The following is an 18,979-nucleotide window of genomic DNA, read 5'->3' as shown; positions in this document are numbered from 1 at the left end:
GATGCGTGCAGGTATGCGGGCTTATGTGGGTGACGCTAATCAGGTCCCTGTGCTTCTGTGGCCTTTATCCACTGGGCTGTACCCCACATTTCTTCACTTGTCTCTGGAGGGCTGAAGTTGCTGGATAATTGCATTCCAGGCAAATGAACTGTATATATAAATGCTAAAAGCTAAGTGCACCCGGCGACAACAGATGTCTCTATCAGGAATTTAACCACATATGTGCACAACACAAAGCCCTGTTAATACACAACCAAAGGTGGCTTGGCAGTGTAACCAAAGGCTTTATTTTCTTTTTGCAGCACTGCAGGCTGAACACCTCCCTTGTGCATGCTAGGCAGGCAAGCATTCTATCCCTGAGCTACATCTCCACACAGCAACGGAATACATTTGAGTGTCAAAATTTTCATTTTTTCTACTTAAGAAAAATTTTGGTCAACAGAAAAAGTATCAATTTATATAAATACCTACCTGGAATCTAAGAAAATATATTACATTTAATATTTTGGAGTTCCAAAATTTTCTCTCTAAAACCACATACATTCTTGATGTAGAATATACATATTTATGTGTACAAATTTACAAGACACAGATTTTTAAGAAAATGGCATCTTGTAAATTGTGAAAATTGGCTTGTGTTTTTCAGTTAAAATTAAAGTATAACATTTCTCTTGCAAAAAAACAAAACAGAACAAAAACCTACCAAAAAAACAAAAACAAACAACAACAACAACAACAAAAAACCCCTTTACTACTTCACAGGACTTCTAGCCGTAGCATTTATGCTCCATGAGTGGACACACTATAATTTGTATAAAACATTTAATTTTTACATATTTTCTTTTCTTTTTACTGCCACGAATAATGTAATAGACATCTGTTCACACACATCTTTTTGCATGTCTTTAGTTATCAGTTTCATAAAATAGATTCTAAAAGTGAAACAACTGCAGCAAAGTCGATACCAACCCTGCCTGCGTTCTGAGAATTACAATATTAAGTTATTGCCAGAGAGGCTGTGTGGCCTGCACGGCCACTGCTGGCAACATGCTGATCGACTTGGCCTCTTGTGCACACTGGTTTATGATATTCTTTTTAATTCTTTACCATCTGCGAGTTTAACAATATCCATTTTGAAAAACTCACATTTGCTTTATGGCTTTGGACTTAGCATCTTTCAAGTATGCTGTTATCTGTATTAATTCAAATATTTTTCCAAATGCTTATAAAGTTTATATAATTGTTTGTCCGTGAACTAACAACATTTTACCTTACTGATTTTTTTATCTTACATAAATAAGCCTTATGAATCAAAGTTGTCACCATTTGCCATATACATTGTATATTTCTCCAATATTTTTCTGAATATATGCATAGTGTTAACAATCTGTTTTGTCTTTAATTATTCCTTTAAACATTACTGCCTCCTTTGGCGAATGGCCTGCAGCTCTTTGTCTTTTTACTTTCAACTCTCCACTGGCTTTCCTCCTGACTCACCAGCTGAGGTAATGATGCGGGCAGCACAGCAGAGCCTTCTGGCCAGAGTTATACCTGCCATATGGGCCAGCACTGCAAACACCATGGCTCACCCTGTCAATCCTGGATCTACTCGACTCAGACTTCTAAATCATTGAAATCAGTGTTCCACTGTGGGAAGGACTCTGTGGCTCCTGTGAGGCATAGACAATTGTATGATACATGTAACATCTATGAGTCACAACAACTTTATCTGGTAAAATACTACAAATTCATATTTTAGGGATTCTGAAAGACAATGAAATTTACTGTCTATGGAAAGAAAAGAAAGCCAGGTGCAGTGGCACATTCCTGTAATCCCAGGCAGATCAATATGAGTTCGAGACCAGCCTGGTCCAGGACAGCCAAGGCTACACAGAGAAACCCTGTCTCGAAAAACCAAAAACCAAAATCCAAACCAAAAAAAAACAAAAAAAAACAAAAAAAAACAAAGGAAAGGAAAGAACAAGCTGGCTAAAATGATTATCACTGAAAAAGAAATATGGGTAAATATAATAATAAAAATTCATAGTCAATAATAAAAGATTAGCAGTCAACAGTATTATGGAAGTCAGTGACCTGAAAATACGGTGTTTATGTTCCTTGGCGGCAGCTGGATTAGATTGGAGTGTTTCTCACTTTGCTCTTGCATGTGAAAGGTCTACACTCAGGCCTTTATCTTCTTTTTAACAGTTGGAAACCAATAAAGTATATTGAAAATTAAATTTATTTTTATGTAAAATTTCGTCATTCTATCAATCTTCTTTTGTTGAAAATTATGATTTACATTTTTCATAATTTTATGAAAACCTATTATTTAGTTTTGATTAGCCAGTGTGTCAATTATACATGACCTAAAAAGTATATACCAAGATGTAAGTTTGCCTGAGTTTCAGAGTTATTTATATCAAGTTCTGGGAGATAACTGTTTTTTTTTTAAAGTAATAACATGTAGTTTACAAAGTATATGGTCTATTTTCTAGCAACCAAATAGCTTTAATATTCAGCCCACCTAACTCAAGGCCTTAAAAACCGAGTGGAAATACATTAGCATACATTTCCTGAGGAATGCAACATCAATGTGACAGCACTAAAGCCCAATAATAACATTCTCTATGCATACAGTCTCCCGTCCTCAAATCTTACCCTCCTGAATAATCTTAGAAAACGCTCTACCTCCCTGAATAAAGATCTCCTAGACACATTCTCGGGATCTGAACGCTAGCTGCTGCTGGTAATTGGATGCTTCTTTTCTGCCTCCTTGGAGAGACAGGCTGAAGCAATGCAAAGTGCAGACTTAAACAGGAAGCTGGCACAGTCAGGGCGGTGGGAGGTGGGGCAAGGTCCTTCGGACTGATGCAAGAAAAAAGTGTGTAATGAAACACAGGCACTGAAGCACATGATTTAAAGGAAAATTTTACTTCCCAAAATGAGATTATAAAATTTATTTAAGTTTCTTTTTTTTCATGCCATTGCTATAGAACTCTGCAAAGAGATGGTTTTCACAGTTTTTACGCTCAGAGATTTTAAACAGCTAACTTCCTTTGAAGCCCTGGTTTGGGTCACCTTGTCCTCTGGAACTTACTGAATAGTCAGTGACTTCATACATATTCAACCCTGGGGCTGGGAGAAAGCTTGCACACAGGTACGGGACAAACAGAACTGTGTATATACTCATCTATAGCTGAATGTGTGACATATTGTTCAACTCTGAATCTACGGGCTGGAGAGGTGGCAGCGGCTAAGAACACGCGCCACTCTTGCAGAGAATCTGAGTTCAATTCCCAGCACCTATGTCAGGGAGGACTCACACTGCCAAAACTCTAGCTCCAAGAGGAACCCAATGCCTCTGCCCTCCATGGTGAGTGCACTTATATGTACATACCCCTCCACAAACACACATATAAATAACTTCAAAAATAATTTTAAAACTTACAAAATATATGTTTATTCTTGGGAAAAAAAGAGTAAAAGTATGTTTTCAATCAAGAAGATGAATAACAACATCAAATGATAATGCAATCCTGGTCAGAGTCCCATCACGTCAAACACGTGAGACAGGAAAACAAATATCCCACGTCCCTTCTTACAGAGGATAGTGTGAAAAGATGACTTGAGTACAGAAAAGCAGTCCCTAGAGGCTGAGAGGACAGCCGTACAGGGCAGGCAGGGGGAGGTCAGATCAGGAGTACCCCAACAGAGCCAGACAGGAGAAGACCTGGTGTCCTCAGCACAGCGAGGTGCCAGGAAACCAGTTGCCCCAAACATGGAGTAATGGAGTGCTCGGCACTGTCTGATCAACGCGTGTTGTATGAATGTTCTGAATTATACTGCCTTCATAAATATGCACAACTACACATCTTAACAGGGGGTGACCATGTCAACCCCAGCGTCGATCCTGATACAGCGTGTACATAACAGAATTATGTCACTGTATCCTGTGACACCTGATGAATACAAAGCGATTCCTGTTCTGGTTAGTGCTATAAAAGCAGACAGTCCTAACCTAATTTCGTATTGCACACCTCACTACTTCAGTGATCGGGCTTCCCTTCTGTATCTTCCGTAGGCAGGCACACCCCAGGGAAGTCAGCGGTCAGCGGCCGCTCGGGCACTTGTCCCGCAGCCCCTGCTCCACAGCCGCTGAGACTCAGCGGCCGCTTTGATAGTCAAGTATGAAGTCATCAATTTTCAGTATAAAGAGGTTATCAGCAAAATGAATGCTGTCAGGACAAAGGCAGAAAAGTCTGGGTTCAGAGTTCAGGGAATCCTTATCTTCACCTACAAAAAAATCCCTTCAGCAGGAAAAAAATGCCCTCAACCCATGCTTACGAGCTGGATAATAGCTTTGATGTTTATTCTGACGAATATTTACTCAACAACAATAAACAGAACAAATTCCTTTCCTCAGTGGGGAAGCTTAAGAAGGACAAACATTTAGTAAGTAGGCAATGCGGGTCTGAAGCTTTGGCAGTGCTGTGAGGAGCGGCAGCGGAGGTCCAGGGCTCCAGTGAGGGAGACAGGACGCACTACTCGGACAGATGGAGAGACAGGCTTGGGGAGGGGGTGAAGTCTGAGGAAGAGATCTTTGGATTGACACATGAATTGCAGTTAAAAAGGTAAAAAGGTACAAAGTTTTGGGATGAAATATAGGCCAAATTAAAAAACATACATACATACATACATACATACATACATACATACATACATACAAAAGCTTTTGGCTGGATATTTGCTAGGGCTGATTTCAAATGTTCTACTTCTGCTCCTCCCTCTAGTTCAATACTCACAAGGTGATTAGACAGTCCATCTCCACCCCCTACATTGACATAAAGAGAGCTACATTTACATGTCTATGCTGAAGCTCTTTATTGCATGGGTAAGCCTCTTTGTTTGTTTTTTCCTATGCCAGCGGGTGGTTTTGGCTACTGTATCCCAGCATCTCATTCTTAATGAAGCTCTTCCTGATGCCCTAGGATGGCTGCATGTGCTCACTATGACTGTTCCGGGAACTTAGAAGAATGCCAGGTCGCCAGCACTTGTCGCTATGCACGCAGTCTCAGTGGGCACACTCCCCAGCAAGTACCGCAATGTCACTATGCACGCAGTCTCAGTGGGCACACTCCCCAGCAAGTACCGCAATGTCGCTGGTTTATCATAAGCTACCACATCCCATCTTCAGTGACAGGACAACCACCCCTCCACAAAAACAGACAGACAGACAGACAGACAAAGCGCTTCAAAATTCCATTTCATTATCCGACAATCAACTTCCGTAACATTAAAAAAAAATCAAAAATTTTAGGATCTCTCAGTATCCAGTATTAGACTACAATCTTCAATTTTAATATACTACATTTTTCACTTAAAAAAATACTAGATTTCATAAAAGAGGCCAAGTAGAAAGAACAAAAGAAGCCAGGTGTGGTGGTGCACGCCTTTAACCCCAGCACTCAGGAGGCAGAGGCAGGCGGATCTCTGAGTTTGAGGCTAGCCTGGTCTACAGAGTGAGTCCAGGACAGCCAAGGCTACAAAGAGAAACCCTGTGTCATAAACCATACCAAACCCAACCCAAACAAAGTACAAAGGAGACCGTGGTCGAAGCACACCGTGCAGCAGAAGCTTGCTTTCCCGCTCACCACCAGCCCACCCTTTCCTCTCTCTTTAGTCGAATTTGCCTTCTGATACCTTAGGCTCAGTCTCTTTCACTCCCACCCCCACGTACCTGTAACACAGCACGTGTGCTTGCCTGTGGGATTCAGCACACAGTCTGCTGCACAGCATTTGCTCAGTAAACATTCATAAAAGCATGTCATTCTTTTCAGATTCCTCAATTAAAATTATTTTAACTTTTGAAATAAAGTTTACAGCTCCTGAAATCCTATTTCTTTTATAAAGCATCCTAGATTAGAGCCTGCTTCTTTATTTAATCCCTACATATATCTGCTCAGTGAGTCACCAGTCAGGAATATAGCCATCCTTGTCATTCACTGATGTCACAAAAACAGAGGAAAGAGCTGGGTCAGATTTTTAGGAGGCAGATGTGGAAGGGGTCTTTCACACTCGTCATGTGCTTACCACAGTTTTTATCTGTTGGTAATTCCAGCATAAAATATGAACTCCAAGACCACCTCAAACAAAACAAAACCTGATTATGTAAATGAAAAAATGCAAAATGTCATAGCTGTTGCCAGTGTTCTATCTTTAGTCTCCTGAAGAGATTAAGAAGGCTGTTTCTGGAGCTCAAAGCTGCTAAGTAAAATCCACTCAGTAGGCGATGGTTTTCATGAAAGATACACTAGTAGTAACAAATCAAGAAAAAGCGGGACCTTGGCACCCACCCCCTGGTTGCCATCCTGAACGAACAGCCCTGGAGTTCAAGGCCTCTCCAGTTGATGTGCTTGGAGACATTTATGGTTTTAGAACCATGATAAACTAAGAAAGGAACGCACACAGTGTTGGGGTGGCACACAGAAGGATGCTGTGATAGTTAAACCATAGGTCACAAGTACACGGTGCCTTTCCCTGGAGGAGGTGTCATCCTCCTCACACTACTGTCAGGCATGGCTGTGCTCAGTGAAATGTGAGCCCGAGGCACAGTGTCACTTCTAGAACAAAGGTTTTAGGAGCCAGCACATAGACTGCCAAGTTCCCTGCGTCTGTGTTTATGGGAGAGGTGGGCTGCAATTGTTCTGTGTTCCTGAGTGAGTTCTCTGAAAGCTGGGCTTGGGGGCCACACCCACAGCCCCAGCTCCTGGAGGCTGGGAGGACACGGGTCCAGAGCTCAAGGCTATTTTTCACGCTAGAGATGAGCCTGAGCTACATCTCAGCAAAACAACAACAACAACAAAACCCAAATACTATGGTGAGCAAGGCTTCCCTGACAGCACAGGGCAGATCAAAGGTAAACACAAAGATTTTCATGTTGTTTACAAGTGAGTAAAACTCTATATTATCCTGATACCAAAGTCAAAACCTTTCTGCCCTCTGGTATGACTGAAGAATGGTGACATTTCCAGCTAGTCTATAATACCAACCATGGTTGTTCAGTTTTGTGCATATCAAGAACAATACACAGAAAAAAAAATCTTCAAATATTTTACATAACTTGAATGTCCTGTGAGTTTTTCTCATTCCAAATAAACATTTCTAATACATTAAAAAGAGAATCAGTAGTGTGGTTTATGAAAATTAAGAAGCTAAATTTGTATTGTCAAAACATAAGTTGCTTACTCCTTCCTGGTGTCATGAAATTCTCCATGTTACCGCCACAAGGGCCACCTTCCTTATGGCCTTGGGACCTTGCCCTGGCTAGGCTCCCTGCATTCAGTGTTATCCTTAAACAGAGACTTTGGGCTGCTCATGGTAACCAGCACCATTCCAAGGCAGGAGCGGTGACATCGCAGAGCATGGACCCAGGGTTATTGGATGCTTTCTATATAAGCTGAAGGACAAAGATAGGTTGGCCCGTGGACCCTGAGGGGAGGAAGTGGGAGGTAGGATGGCTGAGGTGATGGAGACCTCAGGAGGCAAGAACAGACTCTCTTGGAGGGCGGGGGACCATTGGGGAGTGGTAGAGGCTTTGGGGGGGGGGAGGATGAGAGTACATCACCGGCTGTGACTAAGGGGCTGGGAATGCCTCATTTGCATGAAGAGGAATTCCATGGGTTTGCTGGACTGACCTTATTTAGGAGAGAGGCAATATTACCACTTCTGGTGTGGGCAGAGGTCGAGGCGGGGTGTGGTGGTGTGCAGGACTACATGCAGGCCCAGGTCAGGGGAGGGAGTGGTCCGCACTCCTCCTGTTCTCGAAACCAGATTTTCAGGGTTGGCCATGATTCTCAACCCCACTCTTGCCCCGAACTGGCTCTTCCTGGACTCACAACAGGTGATGTTTTAACCCTCACGTCTCCATTTAGTAAATTACAAGTAAATGTTGTATATCAGCCTATCCCTTCTTTTCCGTCTAAAGCTTAATTCAAAAATATTAAGAGCCACTAAAAGAATTGACTGCCTTTTCATGTAATATGCATATGGTTCTTTTGAATGCACAGAAGGAAATATGGGTAGGCTTAGTATGTTAGTAACAAAACGCAGGCCCTTTCCCTGTCTACCAGACCATTTCACGTTACACACAGCCGAAACGCTCTGCTTACTATGCACTACAGGTATTCACCACCTGAGCATTTGCAGAGAACAAGAGAAAAATGATTTGGCCTTTATTTCTGATATGATTCAATTACACACTCTGCGGTCCACTAGCAAGTGACAGCTGCTTTCTCTTGTTAGCCCAGTTTGTGTACTGCAATCTGCCCAGCACTGTGCAGGCCTGTCCATGGACTGGCTGCCTAGCGTCCTAACTGATACTCACTCTAGCTATTATAAAATGGAGAAGTTTTCAATCGATTCCTATCCCCAGGTCAATTCATCAAAAGACTAAGCTTCAGAACATGTCAGCAAAATGTGTGTTCCTGTAACGACGCAGCATACTCGAAGAAAACTGGAGGTTTGCTTTCATAACAGGGCACAGCGTTACCTCGATTTTTATGCTGACTTGCCAGAAAAACCTCTAAGTTGTAATAGGAGAAAAGAGTGAAATAAAAACTAGTTCTGACATCTGAAAATGAAGTAAGAGTCAAACTGTATTTCCTTAAAAATGCTACCTTGGTGACGTCTAATAGAACAGTTTCTCTTTTAGCAAGCTCTCAAGCTTTGAGAAATGAGAAGCCACAGCTTCTGTGCTGGAATGCAGGTTGTGGTGGGCACCTTCTGCAGGCCTGAAAATAATCCAAAGGGGGCTTGAAAGAGACTTCCACAGTCACATTAGGAGAAGACCCGAGGCTCATTTGGCCCTTTTTAATTATTGATGATGATGATGATAATAATAATAATTATTATTATCATTTGTTTTTTCAAGACAGGGTTCTCTGTGTAGCCTTGGCTGTCCTGGACTCACTTTATAGACCAGGCTGGCCTCGAACTCATAGAGATCCGCTTGCCTCTGCCTCCTGAGTGCTGGGATTAAAGGCGTGTGCCACCATGCCCGGCTCATTTGGCCCTTTAAATCCAATCTTTCAGTGGCTCACCTTTTTACTTCTTAAATGCTGCTCTGACCTCCATGTTCACTCACACCTACAAGTCTCAGTCTTTCCAGTGGCTTTAACGACCACATACACACCCAGTCTCACTTCTATAGATTTCACACCAATATTACAGCTGCGTTCCACTAGGTTTCTCTTTTCTGGATGTTCTAGCAGGCACACCAATCCAAGCCCATCTTTCCCACGTCCTGCTGTGGCCTCCCTCTGAGCTCTTGGAACACCGAGAGCCTTGCAGTCATGTGTGCGCGTGAGCCCTTCCTTCCCGGGCCTTTACCCCACTGCAACAGAAACTTGCATTCACTTCTGAGGAAGCTCCTGAGTCCACGCTTTAGTTCTTCCCGGACCTCACAGTGCATCTGTCATAGCTCAGGCCACGCCCACGGCGCCAGGGCAACTCTAACAGCTGACTAACTGTCCACTGGGGCAAGTGAGTCGAAAGCCCAGATCTGTGAACATCAGGTGGAGATTCCATAAGGAAACAGAAAGTGGAGAAATGACTAACTTTGAGGCAGTAACACTGCATTAAGCAAGAAAAATGAGTTTAGGGGAGAATAAATCTAAGGCTTATGACACCATGGTCTAAGTTAATGTTTCTTTTGTTTTGCTTTGTTTTTTTTTTTTCATTAAAAAATATAACTGACAGAAATAGAATGAAATGACACAATTTAATATGCCATGTGTAAGGATTATCACAAACAAAGTAATTACCAGCTTATCATCTCCCATGCTGTCCCTTGGATACCCAGGACTTTTTAATCTTGTAGCTGGAAGTTTTACCCTCTGTACACATCCCCACTTCCCTGCTCTTGGATTTCTCCTCTAACACCTTTTTATTCTCTTTGATAATATTTATAACAAGCTGCATAAGACTATTAACACAAATACGGACTATGTAAATTTTAAAAATTTATCTATTTATTATGCATATAGTGCATGTATGCCTACATGCCAGAAAAGGGCATCAATCCACATTATAGATGGTTGTGAGCCACCATGTGGTTGTTGGAAACTGAACTCAGGACCTCTGGAAGAGCAGCCAGTGTTCTTAACCTCTTAGCCCTCTCTCCAGCTCCCAACTATGTAAATCTTAAACACCTGCAAGTACCCATAGTAACTCAGATAGGAAGTGCTTTCCTTTCTCACTGAACAGCAGGGTTACTCCCCATCTCTCAACTCCCCCCTCTTGCTGTGTATTCTTTGTGCTAGTCCTTTATCTGACTGTCTTTCCTATCTTCCCTACATGAGTTCCCGGGTGAACAACAGTTAGAGTCTAGGGTTAACAGTGTTTATTCAGTATGTCTTCAAAAGGACACTCGGTCACACCCTTTCCAAATTGAGTGGATTCATTAGCTACTAAAGTGGTGCTAAGCCCACATGGGAAAGACAGAATCTAGCCTGGGAGGAGTCTTAAATCAATTTAACTGCAGCAGGATTAAAAACTGGTGGTGTTGGGAGGCAGAGGCAGAGCATCTCTGAGTTGGAGGCAAGCCTGATCTACAGAGTGAGTTCCAGGACAGCCAGGGCTACATAGAGAAACCGTCTTGAAAAACCAAACCAAACCAAACCAAACAACAAACAAACAACCCCCCCACCCCCTCAGTAAAAAAAAAAATCAGTTTTGCTCATTTTCTGCTAGGTCACAGCCATAGGGGCAGCTTTAAAACCTGCCTTTTATGGGTCTTGCTCAGCTCTTTACCACTCATGTTTCTACCTTTTGTGGCTCCTTTCTATCAGACAGGAGTCCGTCCTCCTGTGGATGGGAGGTCCATTAGACCACTGTGAATCGTGGATTAGATTTCACCCCACATAGTTCCGAGGTTCCCCTAGGGCTCTATCCTTTCCAGTTAAAAATCAGCCTCACCTTACCCAAAAGCTAGGGCAAAGGTGGCGATGTAGGAGAGGTTTTAGACATGTTCACAGAGAAGGCGTTATCAGTGCATGCAGACTTCTCAGGGTAACTCCAGTGAGTCCCAGGGAGCACATCCACTGGGAGGTACATGGGCACAATGGTGTGTAGCCATGGAGTGAAAGACCAGCCTTTGTGCATTTCCTTTCCTTCCAGAAAGCACGCGCGCGCACACACACACACACACACACACACACACACACACACATACACACACACAGTCTGAAAGTATCGTCTGCAATTCTTCTGTGTAGACAACATCCCTGCATGACTTAGTCTTGTTGGAGGCGTTGTTCGCCATGTTTCTTTCCTCATTGCAGCCCTGGTGAGCAGACTAGCAAACTGCTTAGAGAAGACACAGTTGAAACAACCTAAACGTTTATTTCCAAGGACATGAGGACTTTGGAAAATAATAGCTTAACTGAAAACATTAAAAAGACAGGTTGTACAGCCCTAGGATTCTTTTTTGCTTTATATCAATGTCAAAATTATTTTACAATGAGAAATTCTTAAGGATGTAAGAGTTTGTAGGATGCCACAGTAGTAACTGAATTAAAGTTTGGACTAAAGACCTATGTGTTTCCAGTATTACCAAACTACACTTGTGACATATGAAATGCATAAACATGATTACAATGGGAGAATCAGACTTGAAGGAAGAAAGCCTAGGTCAAAGTCCTGGAAACACACGTGTTCCTGCTGACACTGTGTTCTTTCACTTATGAAACAGTGATAATTGCTTCCCTTGGCTACTGTCAGAATCACATGACAATCTATTCATGACAATAAAGTGTAGGCTGTAACCAGCTAAATTTAACTGTACCATTATTCTTAAGATTATCTTTCTAAAGAAAATGCCCCAGACAAAAACGAAATGAAACATTCCTAAAATGCTTTCCACGTGATACAAATGGGTTGCTGCCTTTCGATACATTTCCAGAACGCAGAAGGGGAGACTGAATCACAATTGGGTGGACGGGAAGAGCTGCGGGGTCCTTCACATCCTTTCCCACGTTTGAGCACAGACTGTTTACCTCACTGTGCAGCAGCAGAGCAGAGCAGCAGGGAAAGGCAGGGGCAGAATGCACAGAGCTGAAGCCAAAGGACTGAGTCCCCGTGGAGGAGAATCAGGCTGGCTTATAAAGAAACGGGTCAACCCAGGCTTGGTGTAGACCTGGCCTAAGTAATTCTGAAGACAGCTCGACAGTGTTGTCCTCAGAGTTTTTAAAGTGAATTAATCATGAAGAGCCTGTAGCTCATGAACCCAAATCAAGCTCTGATTCCCTTGCTCTGATCCCATCCAAGACCCCACCTCCATCAATGACATCCTTGCTGTGAGGTTGAGCCACTTGAAATGATTAAGAGGCAAGCCTTTTGGAGATACCCCTCAACTTTATTAAACAATATAAAAGATGCCATGGCATACAAAGTCACTTGGCATTGCTGTGGCTGAGGCTGGCTTCTCACAGCTAAGATGGAATGAGATGGATGCGTCTCTTCCCTAAATCACACTATCAAACCTTGAGCACCGTTTATCCCTCTCCGTAATGACCCTTTTCTACTCTGAAATGAAGGCTGGTGAGAACTGACTTCACTTTTACTGTCAACTGCAAATTAACAATTTATTTCCAAGATAAAAAACCAAAGAAACCATTTCCCAACAACGCATCTCCTTTCCAGCAAAACCAGAAGTTACAGTAAACACATGCGCACTGTACATGTTCTACGCAATGGAGTCAGATGGGAGTCACTTTACAGACTGTGCAATGAACATGGCAGATAAGCTGGGCTGTGCGGCATGCCATCGCCCTCGTCTAGTCAATGCACCTCTGCACCGTGAGCTCATGAGGCGGCTGGGATTACTATGTCCCGTGAGACAGACTCCAGGGACTCCCGTCTCCTAAGAAATGGGGCAACTGGGTTTGGCCTCCCGATGTTGTCTTGGGGTCTGGCATTTAAAGATCTGAGGAGAGCTGGCCCTTGCCCTGGCTCCACTAGCGTCTGGGCACGCTTCCAAGCTGTCCTCTAAGAGCAGGATCTTGATCCCACTGGGTTAAAGAAGAATGCAAGACAGGCATTTTCCTTCTGCTACCTGAAGAGCAACTGCCATGTGATGAGCATGCAGCACTTAAGGAAATGAACTACAAATCTCTTCCTGTGGTAGCATATATATTTACTTTGTCTACTTTACAAAAATTCCTCTCTTGGTTATATCTTTCCTTTGGGTAAGGGCAGAGGTATCACATTCCATAATACTGAATGCAGGATTGATAAGGTTGACTTCTGGGTCTTTGCTAATTTTTAAATTTCTGAATAGCCCAGCTCTTTGTTTTCAGTGTTGACAGCACCACGTCAGGTTCATTCTTCAGAGAAGACTTGAATAATAGGTCTTTGCTAATTTTTAAATTTCTGAATAGCCCAGCTCTTTGTTTTCAGTGTTGACAGCACCACGTCAGGTTCATTCTTCAGAGAAGACTTGAATAATAGTAAGGATACTAGCAGCAACAATAACGACACTAACTTCCGTAATTCTTGAAACAACTTTGTGCCATTGGCAACACACTGAAAATGGAAGGTGCTGGAACACAAACGAAAGCTGATTCTATCTATTCTGTCTTTCGACAAGGCAATCTCAATTTATACACCTGGCCACTCTGCTAAGCAGAACGCATGGCCCTAAGGAGGCTCAGCAAGTTATCAAGCGTTGACTACAATAAAAATAAGCTAAGAGCACACCAGTTGCCTTTAGCAACGGAGACCACGCCAGCACATGGTGGCTGCTCAGTGATTACTGACAGACTAAAAGTGGCCTCTGGTACTCATAACGCCATATTTGTGGGAGAACACCTCACAAGCCCAAAGAGCAAACCGTTATTGACTTCCCATTTTCTCTTATAAAGAAACTTTAAATATCCCATGACATAAAATTTAAATATTATATAATTCAGTCAAAAGGTATGAGAAAATATAGTTAGTAATATTACTGCCAATGCACAGCACTTAATGGTGACCGACTGTCGCCTGTGTCCACTGAGGGTCACAGCAAAGTCTTACGTTACAGTGAGGGGTTAAGACTTAGGGAAGACATCTGGAGCTATGAGACTTGGCACAGGACAAGGTTATAGTAAGTCAGGCTCCTGAATCCACAGCCCTTAGAGATCTTTATAAGGGAAGCTGGCAGTTAGCTGTTGTGGATGGCTGCATCTAAGGCACAGAAGACTTGAGGGTTTCTATTTTTTTTTTCTTCTGCTGAATGTTATAGAACTACAAATAGGATCTTATGAGACTTAACACATCATATTTCTACTAATTTGGTATAAAAATGTTTTTTTGTAACTTAGCTTCTTCTAAGCTCTTCTCAACAAGCATCCGTTCATTATCTACCATGTCAGAGACAGGAAGCAGAATGAACGCAGTCTCTGCTGTGAGAAACATGGAAGCAGAGGCAGAGACAGAGTGCAGGAGAGAAACCTGGCAGAGCGGGAACGGAAGCAGACTCCACTGGGGAGGCAGACTCAAATGCTCTTTAAACCCAGGCCATTGTACTAGGTGCGAGGGGTATGGGAAAGCTCCCCTGCCCCTCTGAAAGACTATAGGCTAGTGTCCTCTATGATGTGGCTGCCACTAGCCTCATGTCTTGGAAAGATAGCCAAGTAAAACTAAGGTGTGCCCTAATTTAGGAAATTTATATTTTAAAAGAATACAAAAATCAGCAAATTTATACAATTTCCTATCTGATAAAAATTCATACAATGATAGGAAACTATTAAAATTAACTCTACCTGCTTTATTTATACATTTAAGGTGACTATGAAATTTTAAATTATGTATATGATCCATACTGTTTCAGCTTAGAATGTGGTTAATAGAAGCTATAGAGAAATCAGGAGCCGGGGATGTTGCAGGACCTTGTTCAGCACAGCAGGGTAGTGCTTTGAGGAAGAACAGGGCCCCTAGGCTCATGCATTTGAATGCTTGGTCACTCTTTGAAAGGATTAGAAGGATTAGGAGGTGTGGCCTTGTTAGAGGAAGTGTGTCCCTGGGAGTGGACTTTGAGGTTTCAAAAGCCCAAGCCAGGCCCAGTCTTCTCTCTCTGCCTGCAGCTCAGGTTGTATTTTCTCAGCTACTACTCCAGCACCAGGCCTGCCTGTCACCATGTTCCCTACCTTGGTGACAATGGACTATGCCTGAACTGTAACCAGCCCCCATTACATACTTTCTTAAATGAGAGTTGCTGTGGTCAGGTGTCCCTTCATAGCAACAGAGCAATGACTAAAACAAATACCAAAAAGCCTTCTTGAGGGGAAAACAATTATTATAATAGTCAAAGTGTGTGAAAAAATCAACTGAAGCTCATGAAATAATATGAAGGTTCATTAAATACCAAACTCTATTAAGCAGTATTTACTACTTGTTTGACACAGAGTCCCACTATGTTTAAACTCCTGGTAGTGCTGCACAGTTGCTTCAGGATTCCAGATGTGTGCTGCCATGACCAGCTAGCAGATACATCTAAATTGTGATTTTTATTATAGTGTCAAGTCCTTTTCCATTTTCTCAATTATTTCTGATATACAGGTATTTTATTATTATGTCCACTGAAGCTCTAATATCCAATTATAATATCAGAGAGAATAAGAAAAGCTACTTGTAGACATTTTTTTAAAATGAGGATATTAAAGATTCTATTTGAGGCAGGGATTTTTATGTTTTTCCACATTTTCAAAAGGTATTTGTTAGGACTAAGTAGTCTAGAAGCTACCATGGAAGAAATTGTACTTTTGTTGTTCTGAGGTGTGAGTGACCTTCTCTACTCCCATTCCCCACCACAAGCAGCTGCCTGTGCTCAAACATCTGGAATTCATTTATGTTCCCACTTCCTCAGACAGTCACCTCTCCTATCCTATATCCTAAATCCTTACCTACATCTAGTCTATTTTGACATTATATTCTATTTCTCCCCATTATTTTTGTACATATGTATTTTACTTTACTATATTGTTATGTTTTAACATATATAAGTGGGAGATTATCCTTTATATGTGTATTTTTGTGTGGCACATTTATTTTTTCATGCAAATGTAGGATCATTTTGTAAAGTGCCTGATCCAAAGCTTTGTTTGGATTTTGATAGAAAGTGTATTAACTGGGTGATTCATGTCAATATACAGAAAGCAAAGACCACTTACCTTGTATAATGTGGATTTATTTTAAGTACAATGGTATATATGTGCTTGGAAGTTTACACTTAAGTAGCCCATGCAAACTGCTTAATATTAACATGGGCATCTTATCATCTGCAGTCCCAGCTCTGCACTGCTCTGCCCAAGCCTAAGCAGTGTAAGACACATGCAGACACCGCAGTGTGATGATGATTATACCTCGCCTTGATTTTAATGCAGCAATCCTCAAGTCGAAATTAGAAAGACATCGCAGTATCAATGAAACAAGGGAAAACAGACTAGAATCACACACTGATGTTCAAAGTGTTTACTAGGAGTTCCTTAATTAAGAAAAGACTATTTTATATCTTCCCCAAAGACAACCAGAAATAGTCACAGATATTTTTAATCATGATTATAGGTAAAAATGTTGCTTGACTACCTAGTCACATAAAATAAATACATGACTTAAGAATTGTATGCAGAGTATTTTTGTGGACAATTGTTTTCCACTATGGTATAATAAATATTTGTGGGCCGGGTGTAGTGGTGCATGTCTGTAATCCCAGCACTTTGGAAGCAGAGGCTGATGGATTTTTGTGAGTTCGAGGCTAGCCTGGTCTACAAAGTGAGGCCAGGACAGCCAAGGCTACACAGAGAAACCCTGTCTCAAAAACCAAAAAAAAATCTAACTACCTAACTAGCTAGCCAACTAACTAGCTAGCTAACTAACTGTGTATGGCCGACAGTGAGTGAGAGAGGAGAGGGGAAGTGAACATGCTCTACTCCTTCCTACTCAAGGCAGGGCAACAGTCGCCATCACCACTAGTGTTAGGTTACTCTTATGGTCTACAGAAATTTAAATGGTAAATACAGGCCTAAGAAAACTGACTACAGTGGTTGATAAAAGTAGGGAAGGTTAACATCAAGCATGGATGAAGTTCTTTTAAAAAGAAGATGAAATGGTTGTATAAACAGTGTTATTTTATCCTATTGGCAAAGACCTTTCATGACACTCAATTACATATAAAATTGTTAGTAATTCTCAGCATCAACAATCTGCTTATTTTACAGCTACTACTCAGTAGTATATATTCAGAACATCGAAGAAAGTAAAGTAGTGACAACAGACTGCTATCACACATGAATTACTTTTTAGCATCTATAACTTTGGCATCCAACAGTTCCTTGGACACAATATGGACTCATTGATGAATGGCTCAAAGGTGATATTTATTAGTTTATATACACTATGGGGAAAGGTCAAAAGTTGAAAAAGAGAAAATTAGCAAGCGTATATATGATACATAAAGATGAATAGTTTAAAAATACCCTACACCTGGAGTTTTCATATCTTATTACAGACATGTATTGGAAAGCGACCTTCCACTTTCCCAGACTGTCTGTGTCTACGCTAAAAAGTAACTCATGGCTAAAGCATTCACCATAAGTGGCAATAATGTTTAAAACATCACAGGAGATGAATCCCCAACATGGGAACGCACCTGTTCTGAATCAGCTTTTCCATGTTAGAAGTCTGACGGCCTGCCAGGCTGATGGAGAATCTGTTAGGGCCTTTCTTCGGGCTGGTGAGCCACATGGCCTTTCACACAGAACATGGCAGTCCAGTCACACGACGACTCCCTGAGCCCTCACTGCAATGAAGACACTGGGGTATGCGGAGCTCTCACGTGCAGCCTGCTTCTATCCCAGCATGTTTCATGCCACTAGAGACCGACTTCTTCTTTCTCTGCATTTCTCTGCCTCTTCTACCTGATCATAAGCCACACATCGATTCACACAACACCTAGAGCTGTGCTCGGCACAAAGCAAGCAGCTAAGTACCAACCTGGTAGGTGAGTGGCATTGGTCAGGCTGAAGGGATTGGCCTCAGCACACCTGGGAGGGAGCAGTGCCAATCCATCCTTACTCGTTAGTCCATCCTTCTCTAGGTAGATCCAAATGACCAATTGATGTAGCTTACAACCTTTTCTTGTTATCCACCGAGTTTTAACAGGAATAGCCTGCAAAATAACACTTTGAACTCCCATTTTTCTAGGCAGTGTGGTGGCTCCGTAGGCAGGCAGAGGAGTGTTGTTCCTTTGCCTCAGCCCTTCTGAAAGGAATGGAAGCAACACTGCTGAGCATGGCAACCGCAGCCCCACCCTGGACGCACATGCAACATGGAGAGGCAGTCGTGATGGAGAGAGGAGGAGAGAGAATGTGCTGAGCGTGAGCAGCCGTCACAAACAGGGGGTGTTCAAAGACAACAGGTGCTAGTTTCCAAACATGGAGCTGCAGTTTTCCATAGATACGACCTGGAGTATGGATTTTGGAACCAACCCAATTACTATTTCATCGTGATTATCCCTGAGTTTGAGAAAAGGGAGGGAGTGGGATGAAATTATTACTAAAAATACAACTACTACAGGTTAGGAATAAACTCATGTCCCTCAGGAAAATGTAGCTGACAGCACTGGAGAGTGGCTGGACAATTAAGAGCACTAACACTCCTGCAGAGGACTTGGGTTCAGCTCCCAGCACCCATGCCAGGAGGCTAGTAACTGTCTCTAACTCCAGCTCCAAGGGATCCAATGCCTCTGGCGTCAGTGAGCACTTGACCTCATGAGCATATAACCTGCTCCCCACCAGCACATGGAATTAAAAATAAATTTTTAAGATTTTTAGTACACATGTCTGTATGTATATAAAACTGACAGCTTAATCACAATTTTTACAGCGACATTATGATTATACAATAGCTCGTAATACACTGAGTCCACTATATTATGTAA

The 18,979-nt window shown here is 42.1% G+C and overlaps 1 protein-coding gene across 10 annotated transcripts in view; it reads right to left on the bottom strand.

The window, feature by feature from the left end:
* Positions 1-18,979, bottom strand: part of FER (FER tyrosine kinase) — a 298,017-nt gene that overhangs the window by 35,031 nt on the left and 244,007 nt on the right. The window contains exon 18 of one of the 10 annotated variants that reach the window (XM_084778111.1): positions 3,974-4,238. The exons of the other annotated variants lie outside the window; for them this stretch is intronic. Coding sequence (XP_084634237.1) covers positions 4,166-4,238 — 73 coding nt within the window. The 3' untranslated portion in view covers positions 3,974-4,165. Of the gene's footprint in view, positions 1-3,973; positions 4,239-18,979 lie in introns of those variants that run through there. 10 annotated transcript variants of the gene reach the window in all.

Source organism: Acomys minous (assembly GCF_964271855.1).
Source record: "Acomys minous genome assembly, chromosome: 4".
NCBI lineage: Eukaryota > Metazoa > Chordata > Mammalia > Rodentia > Muridae > Acomys > Acomys minous.
This window is presented reverse-complemented; position numbering and strand designations above follow the sequence as displayed.